The following is a 16,320-nucleotide window of genomic DNA, read 5'->3' on the forward strand; positions in this document are numbered from 1 at the left end:
ATGTTTATTAATAAATGAAATGAAGTTGAGCAGATAAAAGATGAAATATCTCAGGTTCATCCTGTCTGACATCAAATAAAAGTCAATGTAAGAAACTCTGTGTCTTTATTTTATTTGCATTTTCCATACTGGAATATTTTTTTAAATAAAACAAGACTGTTGAATGCTTTTTATGATTTATTTGATTATGATTATGTAGAAAATTTAACTTCTTGTTTCTGTTGATTTGCAACAGTGTAAAATCATAATAAATGTGTGATTGGTGAACAACACAAAAGCACATAATAAATAATAAAGTAAATCACTGTTGTGTAACAGAAACTTCTACATAAATAGCACACACACACACACACACACAATACAACACGTGACATGTTGTAGCTGTGTGTGTGTGTGTGTCTTGTCACACTTGACTAACTTTTGACATTAATACGGATCAGGGACGATGGCGGCTGTAGGTAAGATTCAGAATTCTATAATAAACTGATTGCAGTTATGTGATGTACAGTACAGTGATGCATTATCGTTATTTTAAACATTTGTAATGTTGTTTTGACATGAAATCTTCAACTAGAAACAATCATTTGGCTATTGTAGATTTTGTTATTTAACCATTGTGATATTTATTATAAATAACCTTATCGGGTTAAAAAAGAAGAAAAAATGTCACAGTAAAGATATTTTGTTGGTCTTTGAACGCGATTACGCCATCTGCACTTTGTCGCTCTGTCTTCACCAAAAGTTTTAGTGCGCGTTTAAACTCTGTTTTACAGTACTGAGGTTGCTGGAAGAAAATGAGCTTTACAGCTTAATAAACGTAACCTACAAAGTTTTGATACACAAAAATGTACCAGAAAAAAAGTGTGTTACAGCTTATATGTTGGACAGTCTATCATGTTCGTAATTTAGGAGATGAAATGGCAAAATTATTCAAATGGGTAGTTTTAAAATTCCATAAAATAAGCAATACGATTTGTAATTAAATGATACTAAGATATGAAGAAAACTTACTCTTGTATCGAGTAAATGAGTTTCAGATTTTTACTGTGCGAATGTGGAGTAATAGCTTGTAAAACTTTTAAAAAGTAAAGTTTTAATTTGATTGTGTTCAAATAAGATTTGTACTGACACACATACCACTGTCATGGTATGGGGGTGTGTCAGTACCAGGGTGTGTCGTGGTATGGGGGTGGGTCAGTATCAGGATCTGTCATGGTATGGGGGTGTGTCAGTACCAGGATCTGTCATGGTATGGGGGTGTGTCAGTACCAGGGTCTGTCATGGTATGGGGGTGTGTCAGTACCAGGATCTGTCATGGTATGGGGGTGTGTCAGTACCAGGGTCTGTCATGGTATGGGGGTGTGTCAGTACCAGGATCTGTCATGGTATGGGGGTGTGTCAGTACCAGGGTCTGTCATGGTATGGGGGTGTGTCAGTTTCAGGGTCTGTCATGGTATGGGGGTGTGTCAGTACCAGGGTCTGTCATGGTATGGGGGTGTGTCAGTTTCAGGGTCTGTCATGGTATGGGGGTGTGTCAGTACCAGGGTCTGTCATGGTATGGGGTGTGTCAGTACCAGGGTCTGTCATGGTATGGGGGTGGGTCAGTATCAGGATCTTTCATGGTATGGGGGTGTGTCAGTACCATTTACATTTTCAGCATTTTGTAGATGCTTTTTTCCAAAGCGACTTACACAATTAGCTGAACACGATGAGCAATTGAGGGTTAAGGGCCTTGCTCAAGGGCCCAACAGTGGCAACTTGGTGGTGGTAGGGCTTGAACCAGCAACCTTCTGTTTACTAGTCCAGTACCTTAACCTCTGAGCTATTCACTGCCAGGGTACCAGGGTCTATCATGTACCAGGGTGTATTATGGTATGGGGGTGTGTCAGTACCAGGGTGTATTATGGTATGGGGGTGTGTCAGTACCAGCGTCTGTCTTAGTATGGGGGTGTGTCAGTATCAGGATCTGTCATGGTATGGGGGTGTGTCAGTATCAGGATCTGTCTTAGTATGGGGGTGTGTCAGTATCAGGATCTGTCATGGTATGGGGGTGTGTCAGTACCAGGGTGTATCATGGTATGGGGGTGTGTCAGTACCAGGGTGTATCATGGTATGGGGGTGTGTCAGTACCAGGGTGTATTATGGTATGGGGGTGTGTCAGTACCAGGGTGTATCATGGTATGGGGGTGTGTCAGTACCAGGGTGTATTATGGTATGGAGGTGTGTCAGTACCAGGGTCTGTCATGGTATGGGGGTGTGTCAGTACCAGGGTGTGTCATGGTATGGGGGTGTGTCAGTACCAGGGTGTATTATGTTATGGGGGTGTGTCAGAACCAGGGTGTATTATGGTATGGGGGTGTGTCAGTACCAGGGTCTGTCATGGTATGGGGGGGTGTCAGTACCAGGGTGTATTATGGTATGGAGGTGTGTCAGTACCAGGGTGTATTATGGTATGGGGGTGTGTCAGTACCAGGGTCTATCATGGTATGGGGGCGTGTCAGTACCAGGGTCTATCATGGTATGGGGGCGTGTCAGTACCAGGGTCTATCATGGTAAGGGGGCGTGTCAGTACCAGGGTCTATCATGGTAAGGGGGTGTGTCAGTACCAGGGTCTATCATGGTATGGGGGTGTGTCAGTACCAGGGTCTATCATGGTATGGGGGTGTGTCAGTACCAGGGTCTGTCATAGTATGGGGTGTGTCAGCACCAGGGTCTATCATGGTATGGGGGTGTGTCAGTACCAGGGTCTGTCATAGTATGGGGTGTGTCAGCACCAGGGTCTATCATGGTATGGGGGCGTGTCAGTACCAGGGTCTATCATGGTAAGGGGGTGTGTCAGTACCAGGGTCTATCATGGTATGGGGGTGTGTCAGTACCAGGGTCTATCATGGTATGGGGGTGTGTCAGTACCAGGGTCTGTCATAGTATGGGGTGTGTCAGCACCAGGGTCTATCATGGTATGGGGGTGTGTCAGTATCAGGGTCTATCATGGTATGAGGGTGTGTCAGTACCAGGGTCTATCATGGCATGGGGGTGTGTCAGTACCAGGGTCTATCATGGTATGGGGTGTGTCAGCACCAGGGTCTATCATGGTATGGGGGTGTGTCAGCACCAGGGTCTATCATGGTATGAGGGTGTGTCAGTACCAGGGTCTATCATGGCATGGGGGTGTGTCAGTACCAGGGTGTATCATGGTATGGGGGTGTGTCAGTAACCGGGGTGTATCATGGTATGGGGGTGTGTCAGTACCAGGGTCTATCATGGTATGAGGGTGTGTCAGCACCAGGGTCTATCATGGTATGGGGGTGTGTCAGTACCAGGGTCTGTCATAGTATGGGGTGTGTCAGCACCAGGGTCTATCATGGTATGGGGGTGTGTCAGTACCAGGGTCTGTCATGGTATGGGGTGTGTCAGCACCAGGGTCTATCATGGTATGGGGGTGTGTCAGCACCAGGGTCTATCATGGTATGAGGGTGTGTCAGTACCAGGGTCTATCATGGCATGGGGGTGTGTCAGTACCAGGGTGTATCATGGTATGGGGGTGTGTCAGTACCAGGGTGTATCATGGTATGGGGGTGTGTCAGTACCAGGGTCTATCATGGTATGAGGGTGTGTCAGCACCAGGGTCTATCATGGTATGGGGGTGTGTCAGTACCAGGGTCTGTCATAGTATGGGGTGTGTCAGCACCAGGGTCTATCATGGTATGAGGGTGTGTCAGCACCAGGGTCTATCATGGTATGAGGGTGTGTCAGTACCAGGGTCTATCATGGCATGGGGGTGTGTCAGTACCAGGGTGTATCATGGTATGGGGGTGTGTCAGTACCAGGGTCTATCATGGTATGAGGGTGTGTCAGCACCAGGGTCTATCATGGTATGGGGGTGTGTCAGTACCAGGGTGTATCATGGTATGGGGGTGTGTCAGTACCAGGGTGTATCATGGTATGGTGTGTCGTGGTACCACGACACACCCTGGTACTGACACACCCCCATACCATGACAGACCCTGATACTGACACACCCCCATACCATGACAGACGCTGGTACTGACACACCCCCATACCATGGCAGACCCTGGTACTGACACACCCCATACCATGACAGGCCCTGGTACTGACACACCCCCATACCATGACAGACCCTGGTACTGACACAGCCCCATACCATGATACACCCTGGTACTGACACACCCCCATACCATGATACACCCTGGTACTGACACACCCCCATACCATGATAGACCCTGGTGCTGACACACCCTCATACCATGATAGACCCTGGTACTGACACACCCCCATACCATGATACACCCTGGTACTGACACACCCCCATGCCATGATAGACCCTGGTACTGACACACCCTCATACCATGATAGACCCTGGTGCTGACACACCCTCATACCATGATAGACCCTGGTGCTGACACACCCCATACTATGACAGACCCTGGTACTGACACACCCCCATACCATGATAGACCCTGGTGCTGACACACCCTCATACCATGATAGACCCTGGTACTGACACACCCCCATACCATGATACACCCTGGTACTGACACACCCCCATACCATGATACACCCTGGTACTGACACACCCCCATGCCATGATAGACCCTGGTACTGACACACCCTCATACCATGATAGACCCTGGTGCTGACACACCCCCATACCATGATAGACCCTGGTGCTGACACACCCCATACCATGACAGACCCTGGTACTGACACACCCCCATACCATGATAGACCCTGGTGCTGACACACCCCATACTATGACAGACCCTGGTACTGACACACCCCCATACCATGATAGACCCTGGTGCTGACACACCCTCATACCATGATAGACCCTGGTACTGACACACCCCCATACCATGATACACCCCGGTTACTGACACACCCCCATACCATGATACACCCTGGTACTGACACACCCCCATGCCATGATAGACCCTGGTACTGACACACCCTCATACCATGATAGACCCTGGTGCTGACACACCCCCATACCATGATAGACCCTGGTGCTGACACACCCCATACCATGATAGACCCTGGTACTGACACACCCCCATGCCATGATAGACCCTGGTACTGACACACCCTCATACCATGATAGACCCTGATACTGACACACCCCCATACCATGATAGACCCTGGTGCTGACACACCCCATACTATGACAGACCCTGGTACTGACACACCCCCATACCATGATAGACCCTGGTACTGACACACCCCCATACCATGATAGACCCTGGTACTGACACACCCCCTTACCATGATAGACCCTGGTACTGACACGCCCCCATACCATGATAGACCCTGGTGCTGACACACCCCATACTATGACAGACCCTGGTACTGACACACCCCCATACCATGATAGACCATGGTGCTGACACACCCCATACTATGACAGACCCTGGTACTGACACACCCCCATACCATGATAGACCCTGGTACTGACACACCCCCATACCATGATAGACCCTGGTACTGACACACCCCCTTACCATGATAGACCCTGGTACTGACACGCCCCCTTACCATGATAGACCCTGGTACTGACACGCCCCCATACCATGATAGACCCTGGTACTGACACACCCCCATACCACGACAGACCCTGGTACTGACACACCCCCATACCATGATACACCGTGGTACTGACACATCCCCATACCACGATAGACCCTGGTACTGACACAGCCCATACCATGACACACCCTGGTACTGACACACCCCCATACCATGACAGATCCTGACACTGACCCACCCCCATACCACGACACACCCTGGTACTGACACACCCCCATACCATGACAGATCCTGATACTGACACACCCCCATACCATGACAGATCCTGATACTGACACACCCCCATACCATGACAGACCCTGGTACTGACACACCCCCATTCCATAACAGATCCTGATACTGACCCACCCCCATACCATGACAGACCCTGGTACTGACACACCCCCATACCACGACAGACCCTGGTACTGACACACCTCCATACCATGACAGACCCTGGTACTGACACACCCCTATACCATGATAGACCCTGGTACTGACACACCCCCATACCACGACAGACCCTGGTACTGACACACCTCCATACCATGACAGACCCTGGTACTGACACACCCCTATACCACGACAGACCCTGGTACTGACACACCCCCATACCATGACAGATCCTGATACTGACACACCCCCATACCAAGAAAGATCCTGATACTGACACACCCCCATACCATGACAGACGCTGGTACTGACACACCCCCATACCATAATACACCCTGGTACTGACACACCCCCATACCATAATACACCCTGGTACTGACACACCCCCATACCATGACAGACCCTGGTACTGACACAGCCCCATACCATAATACACCCTGGTACTGACACACCCCCATACCATGACAGACCCTGGTACTGACACACCCCCATACCATGATACACCCTGGTACTGACACACCCCCATACCACGATAGACCCTGGTACTGACACACCCCATACCATGATAGACCCTGGTACTGACACACCACCATACCACGACAGACCCTGGTACTGACACACCCCATACCATGATAGACCCTGGTACTGACACAGCCCATACCATGACACACCCTGGTACTGACACACCCCCATACCATGACAGATCCTGACACTGACCCACCCCCATACCACGACACACCCTGGTACTGACACACCCCCATACCATGACAGATCCTGATACTGACACACCCCCATACCATGACAGATCCTGATACTGACACACCCCCATACCATGACAGACCCTGGTACTGACACACCCCCATTCCATAACAGATCCTGATACTGACCCACCCCCATACCATGACAGACCCTGGTACTGACACACCCCCATACCACGACAGACCCTGGTACTGACACACCTCCATACCATGACAGACCCTGGTACTGACACACCCCTATACCATGATAGACCCTGGTACTGACACACCCCCATACCACGACAGACCCTGGTACTGACACACCTCCATACCATGACAGACCCTGGTACTGACACACCCCTATACCACGACAGACCCTGGTACTGACACACCCCCATACCATGACAGATCCTGATACTGACACACCCCCATACCAAGAAAGATCCTGATACTGACACACCCCCATACCATGACAGACGCTGGTACTGCCACACCCCCATACCATAATACACCCTGGTACTGACACACCCCCATACCATAATACACCCTGGTACTGACACACCCCCATACCATGATAGACCCTGGTACCCTGGCAGTGAATAGCTCAGTGGTTAAGGTACTGGACTAGTAAACAGAAGGTTGCCGGTTCAAGCCCTACCACCACCAAGTTGCCACTGTTGGGCCCTTGAGCAAGGCCCTTAACCCTCAATTGCTCATCGTGTTCAGCTAATTGTGTAAGTCGCTTTGGAAAAAAGCATCTACAAAATGCTGAAAATGTAAATGGTACTGACACACCCCCATACCATGAAAGATCCTGATACTGACCCACCCCCATACCATGACAGACCCTGGTACTGACACACCCCCATACCATGATAGACCCTGGTACTGACACACCACCATACCACGACAGACCCTGGTACTGACACACCCCATACCATGATAGACCCTGGTACTGACACAGCCCATACCATGACACACCCTGGTACTGACACACCCCCATACCATGACAGATCCTGACACTGACCCACCCCCATACCACGACACACCCTGGTACTGACACCCCCCCATACCATGACAGATCCTGAAACTGACACACCCCCATACCATGACAGATCCTGATACTGACACACCCCCATACCATGACAGACCCTGGTACTGACACACCCCCATACCATAACAGATCCTGATACTGACCCACCCCCATACCATGACAGACCCTGGTACTGACACACCCCTATACCATGATAGACCCTGGTACTGACACACCCCCATACCACGACAGACCCTGGTACTGACACACCTCCATACCATGACAGACCCTGGTACTGACACACCCCTATACCATGATAGACCCTGGTACTGACACACCCCCATACCACGACAGACCCTGGTACTGACACACCCTCATACCATGATAGACCCTGGTACTGACACACCCCCATACCATGACAGATCCTGATACTGACCCACCCCCATACCATGACACACCCTGGTACTGACACACCCCCATACCATGACAGATCCTGATACTGACACACCCCCATACCATGACAGACGCTGGTACTGACACACCCCCATACCATGGCAGACCCTGGTACTGACACACCCCATACCATGACAGACCCTGGTACTGACACACCCCCATACCATGACAGACCCTGGTACTGACACACCCCATACCATGACAGACCCTGGTACTGACACACCCCCATACCATGACAGACCCTGGTACTGACACACCCCATACCATGACAGACCCTGGTACTGACACACCTCCATACCATGACAGACCCTGGTACTGACACACCCCCATACCATGACAGACCCTGATACTGACCCACCCACATACCATGACAGATCCTGGTACTGACACCCCATACCATGATAGACCCTGGTACTGACACACCCCCATACCATGACAGATCCTGATACTGACCCACCCCAATACCACGACACACCCTGGTACTGACACACCCCCATACCATGACAGACCCTGATACTGACACACCCCCATACCATGACAGACGCTGGTACTGACACACCCCCATACCATGGCAGACCCTGGTACTGACACACCCCATACCATGACAGACCCTGGTACTGACACACCCCCATACCATGACAGACCCTGGTACTGACACAGCCCCATACCATAATACACCCTGGTACTGACACACCCCCATACCACGACAGACCCTGGTACTGACACACCCCCATACCATGATACACCCTGGTACTGACACACCCCCATACCATGATAGACCCTGGTACTGACACACCCCATACCATGATAGACCCTGGTACTGACACACCACCATACCACGACAGACCCTGGTACTGACACACCCCATACCATGATAGACCCTGGTACTGACACAGCCCATACAATGACACACCCTGGTACTGACACACCCCCATACCATGACAGATCCTGATACTGACACACCCCCATACCATGACAGATCCTGATACTGACACACCCCCATACCATGACAGACCCTGGTACTGACACACCCCCATACCATAACAGATCCTGATACTGACCCACCCCCATACCATGACAGACCCTGGTACTGACACACCCCCATACCACGACAGACCCTGGTACTGACACACCTCCATACCATGACAGACCCTGGTACTGACACACCCCTATACCATGATAGACCCTTGTACTGACACACCCCCATACCACGACAGACCCTGGTACTGACACACCTCCATACCATGACAGACCCTGGTACTGACACACCCCTATACAATGATAGACCCTGGTACTGACACACCCCCATACCATGACAGACCCTGGTACTGACACACCCCCATACCACGACAGACCCTGGTACTGACACACCTCCATACCATGACAGACCCTGGTACTGACACACCCCTATACCATGAAAGACCCTGGTACTGACACACCCCCATACCACGACAGACCCTGGTACTGACACACCCTCATACCATGATAGACCCTGGTACTGACACACCCCCATACCATGACAGATCCTGATACTGACCCACCCCCATACCATGACACACCCTGGTACTGACACACCCCCATACCATGACAGATCCTGATACTGACACACCCCCATACCAAGACAGATCCTGATACTGACACACCCCCATACCATGACAAACGCTGGTACTGACACACCCCCATACCATGGCAGACCCTGGTACTGACACACCCCATACCATGACAGACCCTGGTACTGACACACCCCCATACCATGACAGACCCTGGTACTGACACACCCCATACCATGACAGACCCTGGTACTGACACACCCCCATACCATGACAGACCCTGAAACTGACACACCCCCATACCATGACAGACCCTGGTACTGACACACCCCCATACCATGACAGATCCTGGTACTGACACACCCCCATACCATGACAGACCCTGGTACTGACACACCCCCATACCATGACAGACCCTGATACTGACCCACCCACATACCATGACAGATCCTGGTACTGACACCCCATACCATGATAGACCCTGGTACTGACACACCCCCATACCATGACAGATCCTGATACTGACCCACCCCCATACCACGACACACCCTGGTACTGACACACCCCCATACCATGACAGACCCTGATACTGACACACCCCCATACCATGACAGACGCTGGTACTGACACACCCCCATACCATGGCAGACCCTGGTACTGACACACCCCATACCATGACAGACCCTGGTACTGACACACCCCCATACCATGACAGACCCTGGTACTGACACAGCCCCATACCATAATACACCCTGGTACTGACACACCCCCATACCACGACAGACCCTGGTACTGACACACCCCCATACCATGATACACCCTGGTACTGACACACCCCCATACCATGATAGACCCTGGTACTGACACACCCCATACCATGATAGACCCTGGTACTGACACACCACCATACCACGACAGACCCTGGTACTGACACAGCCCATACAATGACACACCCTGGTACTGACACACCCCCATACCATGACAGATCCTGATACTGACCCACCCCCATACCACGACACACCCTGGTACTGACACACCCCCATACCATGACAGACCCTGATACTGACCCACCCCCATACCATGACAGATCCTGGTACTGACACCCCATACCATGATAGACCCTGGTACTGACACACCCCATACCATGACAGACCCTGGTACTGACACACCCCCATACCACGACAGACCCTGGTACTGACACACCCTCATACCATGATAGACCCTGGTACTGACACACCCCCATACCATGACAGATCCTGATACTGACCCACCCCCATACCATGACACACCCTGGTACTGACACACCCCAATACCATGACAGATCCTGATACTGACACACCCCCATACCAAGACAGATCCTGATACTGACACACCCCCATACCATGACAGACGCTGGTACTGACACACCCCCATACCATGGCAGACCCTGGTACTGACACACCCCATACCATGACAGACCCTGGTACTGACACACCCCCATACCATGACAGACCCTGGTACTGACACACCCCCATACCATGACAGACCCTGATACTGACACACCCCCATACCATGACAGATCCTGATACTGACACACCCCCATACCATGACAGACCCTGGTACTGACACACCCCCATACCATGACAGACCCTGGTACTGACACACCCCCATACCACGACAGACCCTGGTACTGACACACCTCCATACCATGACAGACCCTGGTACTGACACACCCCTATACCATGATAGACCCTGGTACTGACACACCCCCATACCACGACAGACCCTGGTACTGACACACCCTCATACCATGATAGACCCTGGTACTGACACACCCCCATACCATGACAGATCCTGATACTGACCCACCCCCATACCATGACACACCCTGGTACTGACCCACCCCCATACCATGACAGATCCTGATACTGACACACCCCCATACCAAGACAGATCCTGATACTGACACACCCCCATACCATGACAGACGCTGGTACTGACACACCCCCATACCATGGCAGACCCTGGTACTGACACACCCCATACCATGACAGACCCTGGTACTGACACACCCCCATACCATGACAGACCCTGGTACTGACACACCCCATACCATGACAGACCCTGGTACTGACACACCCCCATACCATGACAGACCCTGAAACTGACACACCCCCATACCATGACAGACCCTGGTACTGACACACCCCCATACCATGACAGATCCTGGTACTGACACACCCCCATACCATGACAGACCCTGGTACTGACACACCCCCATACCATGACAGACCCTGATACTGACCCACCCACATACCATGACAGATCCTGGTACTGACACCCCATACCATGATAGACCCTGGTACTGACACACCCCCATACCATGACAGATCCTGATACTGACCCACCCCCATACCACGACACACCCTGGTACTGACACACCCCCATACCATGACAGACCCTGATACTGACACACCCCCATACCATGACAGACGCTGGTACTGACACACCCCCATACCATGGCAGACCCTGGTACTGACACACCCCATACCATGACAGACCCTGGTACTGACACACCCCCATACCATGACAGACCCTGGTACTGACACAGCCCCATACCATAATACACCCTGGTACTGACACACCCCCATACCACGACAGACCCTGGTACTGACACACCCCCATACCATGATACACCCTGGTACTGACACACCCCATACCATGATAGACCCTGGTACTGACACAGCCCATACAATGACACACCCTGGTACTGACACACCCCCATACCATGACAGATCCTGATACTGACCCACCCCCATACCACGACACACCCTGGTACTGACACACCCCCATACCATGACAGACCCTGATACTGACCCACCCCCATACCATGACAGATCCTGGTACTGACACCCCATACCATGATAGACCCTGGTACTGACACACCCCATACCATGACAGACCCTGGTACTGACACACCCCCATACCATGACAGACCCTGGTACTGACACAGCCCCATACCATGACACACCCTGGTACTGACACACCCCCATACCATGACAGATCCTGATACTGACACACCCCCATACCATGACAGACGCTGGTACTGACACACCCCCATACCATGACAGACCCTGGTACTGACACACCCCCATACCATAACAGATCCTGGTACTGACACACCCCCATACCACGACACACCCTGGTACTGACACACCCCCATACCATGACAGACCCTGATACTGACCCACCCCCATACCATGACAGATCCTGGTACTGACACCCCATACCATGATAGACCCTGGTACTGACACACCCCATACCATGACAGACCCTGGTACTGACACACCCCCATACCATGACAGACCCTGGTACTGACACAGCCCCATACCATGACACACCCTGGTACTGACACACCCCATACCATGACAGACCCTGGTACTGACACACCCCCATACCATGACAGACCCTGAAACTGACACACCCCCATACCATGACAGACCCTGGTACTGACACACCCCCATACCATAACAGATCCTGGTACTGACACACCCCCATACCATGACAGACCCTGGTACTGACCCACCCACATACCATGACAGATCCTGGTACTGACACCCCATACCATGATAGACCCTGGTACTGACACACCCCCATACCATGACAGATCCTGATACTGACCCACCCCCATACCACGACACACCCTGGTACTGACACACCCCCATACCATGACAGACCCTGATACTGACACACCCCCATACCATGACAGACGCTGGTACTGACACACCCCCATACCATGGCAGACCCTGGTACTGACACACCCCATACCATGACAGACCCTGGTACTGACACACCCCCATACCATGATAGACCCTGGTACTGACACAGCCCCATACCATAATAAACCCTGGTACTGACACACCCCCATACCATGATACACCCTGGTACTGACACACCCCCATACCATGATAGACCCTGGTACTGACACACCCCATACCATGATAGACCCTGGTACTGACACACCACCATACCACGACAGACCCTGGTACTGACACACCCCATACCATGATAGACCCTGGTACTGACACAGCCCATACAATGACACACCCTGGTACTGACACACCCCCATACCATGACAGATCCTGATACTGACCCACCCCCATACCACGACACACCCTGGTACTGACACACCCCCATACCATGACAGATCCTGATACTGACACACCCCCATACCATGACAGATCCTGATACTGACACACCCCCATACCATGACAGACCCTGGTACTGACACACCCCCATACCATAACAGATCCTGATACTGACCCACCCCCATACCATGACAGACCCTGGTACTGACACACCCCCATACCACGACAGACCCTGGTACTGACACACCTCCATACCATGACAGACCCTGGTACTGACACACCCCTATACCATGATAGACCCTTGTACTGACACACCCCCATACCACGACAGACCCTGGTACTGACACACCCCATACCATGACAGACCCTGGTACTGACACACCCCCATACCACGACAGACCCTGGTACTGACACACCCCCATACCACGACAGACCCTGGTACTGACACACCTCCATACCATGACAGACCCTGGTACTGACACACCCCTATACCATGATAGACCCTGGTACTGACACACCCCCATACCACGACAGACCCTGGTACTGACACACCCTCATACCACGACAGACCCTGGTACTGACACACCCTCATACCATGATAGACCCTGGTACTGACACACCCCCATACCATGACAGATCCTGATACTGACCCACCCCCATATCATGACACAACCTGGTACTGACACACCCCAATACCATGACAGATCCTGATACTGACACACCCCCATACCAAGACAGATCCTGATACTGACACACCCCCATACCATGACAGACGCTGGTACTGACACACCCCCATACCATGACAGACCCTGATACTGACACACCCCCATACCATGACAGATCCTGATACTGACACACCCCCATACCATGACAGACCCTGGTACTGACACACCCCCATACCATGACAGACCCTGGTACTGACACACCCCCATACCACGACAGACCCTGGTACTGACACACCTCCATACCATGACAGATCCTGGTACTGACACCCCATACCATGATAGACCCTGGTACTGACACACCCCCATACCATGACAGATCCTGATACTGACCCACCCCCATACCACGACACACCCTGGTACTGACACACCCCCATACCATGACAGACCCTGATACTGACACACCCCCATACCATGACAGACGCTGGTACTGACACACCCCCATACCATGGCAGACCCTGGTACTGACACACCCCATACCATGACAGACCCTGGTACTGACACACCCCCATACTATGACAGACCCTGGTACTGACACAGCCCCATACCATAATACACCCTGGTACTGACACACCCCCATACCACGACAGACCCTGGTACTGACACACCCCCATACCATGATACACCCTGGTACTGACACACCCCATACCATGATAGACCCTGGTACTGACACAGCCCATACAATGACACACCCTGGTACTGACACACCCCCATACCATGACAGATCCTGATACTGACCCACCCCCATACCACGACACACCCTGGTACTGACACACCCCCATACCATGACAGACCCTGATACTGACCCACCCCCATACCATGACAGATCCTGGTACTGACACCCCATACCATGATAGACCCTGGTACTGACACACCCCATACCATGACAGACCCTGGTACTGACACACCCCCATACCATGACAGACCCTGGTACTGACACAGCCCCATACCATGACACACCCTGGTACTGACACACCCCCATACCATGACAGATCCTGATACTGACACACCCCCATACCATGACAGACGCTGGTACTGACACACCCCCATACCATGGCAGACCCTGGTACTGACACACCCCATACCATGACAGACCCTGGTACTGACACACCCCCATACCATGACAGACCCTGGTACTGACACACCCCATACCATGACAGACCCTGGTACTGACACACCCCCATACCATGACAGACCCTGAAACTGACACACCCCCATACCATGACAGACCCTGGTACTGACACACCCCCATACCATAACAGATCCTGGTACTGACACACCCCCATACCATGACAGACCCTGGTACTGACCCACCCACATACCATGACAGATCCTGGTACTGACACCCCATACCATGATAGACCCTGGTACTGACACACCCCCATACCATGACAGATCCTGATACTGACCCACCCCCATACCACGACACACCCTGGTACTGACACACCCCCATACCATGACAGACCCTGATACTGACACACCCCCATACCATGACAGACGCTGGTACTGACACACCCCCATACCATGGCAGACCCTGGTACTGACACACCCCATACCATGACAGACCCTGGTACTGACACACCCCCATACCATGATAGACCCTGGTACTGACACAGCCCCATACCATAATACACCCTGGTACTGACACACCCCCATACCATGATACACCCTGGTACTGACACACCCCCATACCATGATAGACCCTGGTACTGACACACCCCATAC

At 52.0% G+C, this 16,320-nt stretch overlaps 1 protein-coding gene across 1 annotated transcript in view; it reads left to right on the forward strand.

The window, feature by feature from the left end:
* Positions 1 to 433: 433 nt before the first annotated feature.
* LOC134334913 (interferon-induced very large GTPase 1-like) overlaps positions 434 to 16,320 on the forward strand; it is a 55,268-nt gene continuing 39,381 nt past the window's right edge. Inside the window, exon 1 of the mRNA XM_063017380.1 lies at positions 434 to 458. Coding sequence (XP_062873450.1) covers positions 446 to 458 — 13 coding nt within the window. The 5' untranslated portion in view covers positions 434 to 445. The remainder of the gene's footprint in view (positions 459 to 16,320) is intronic.

Source organism: Trichomycterus rosablanca, chromosome 2 (assembly GCF_030014385.1).
Source record: "Trichomycterus rosablanca isolate fTriRos1 chromosome 2, fTriRos1.hap1, whole genome shotgun sequence".
NCBI classification, from domain to species: Eukaryota; Metazoa; Chordata; class Actinopteri; order Siluriformes; family Trichomycteridae; genus Trichomycterus; species Trichomycterus rosablanca.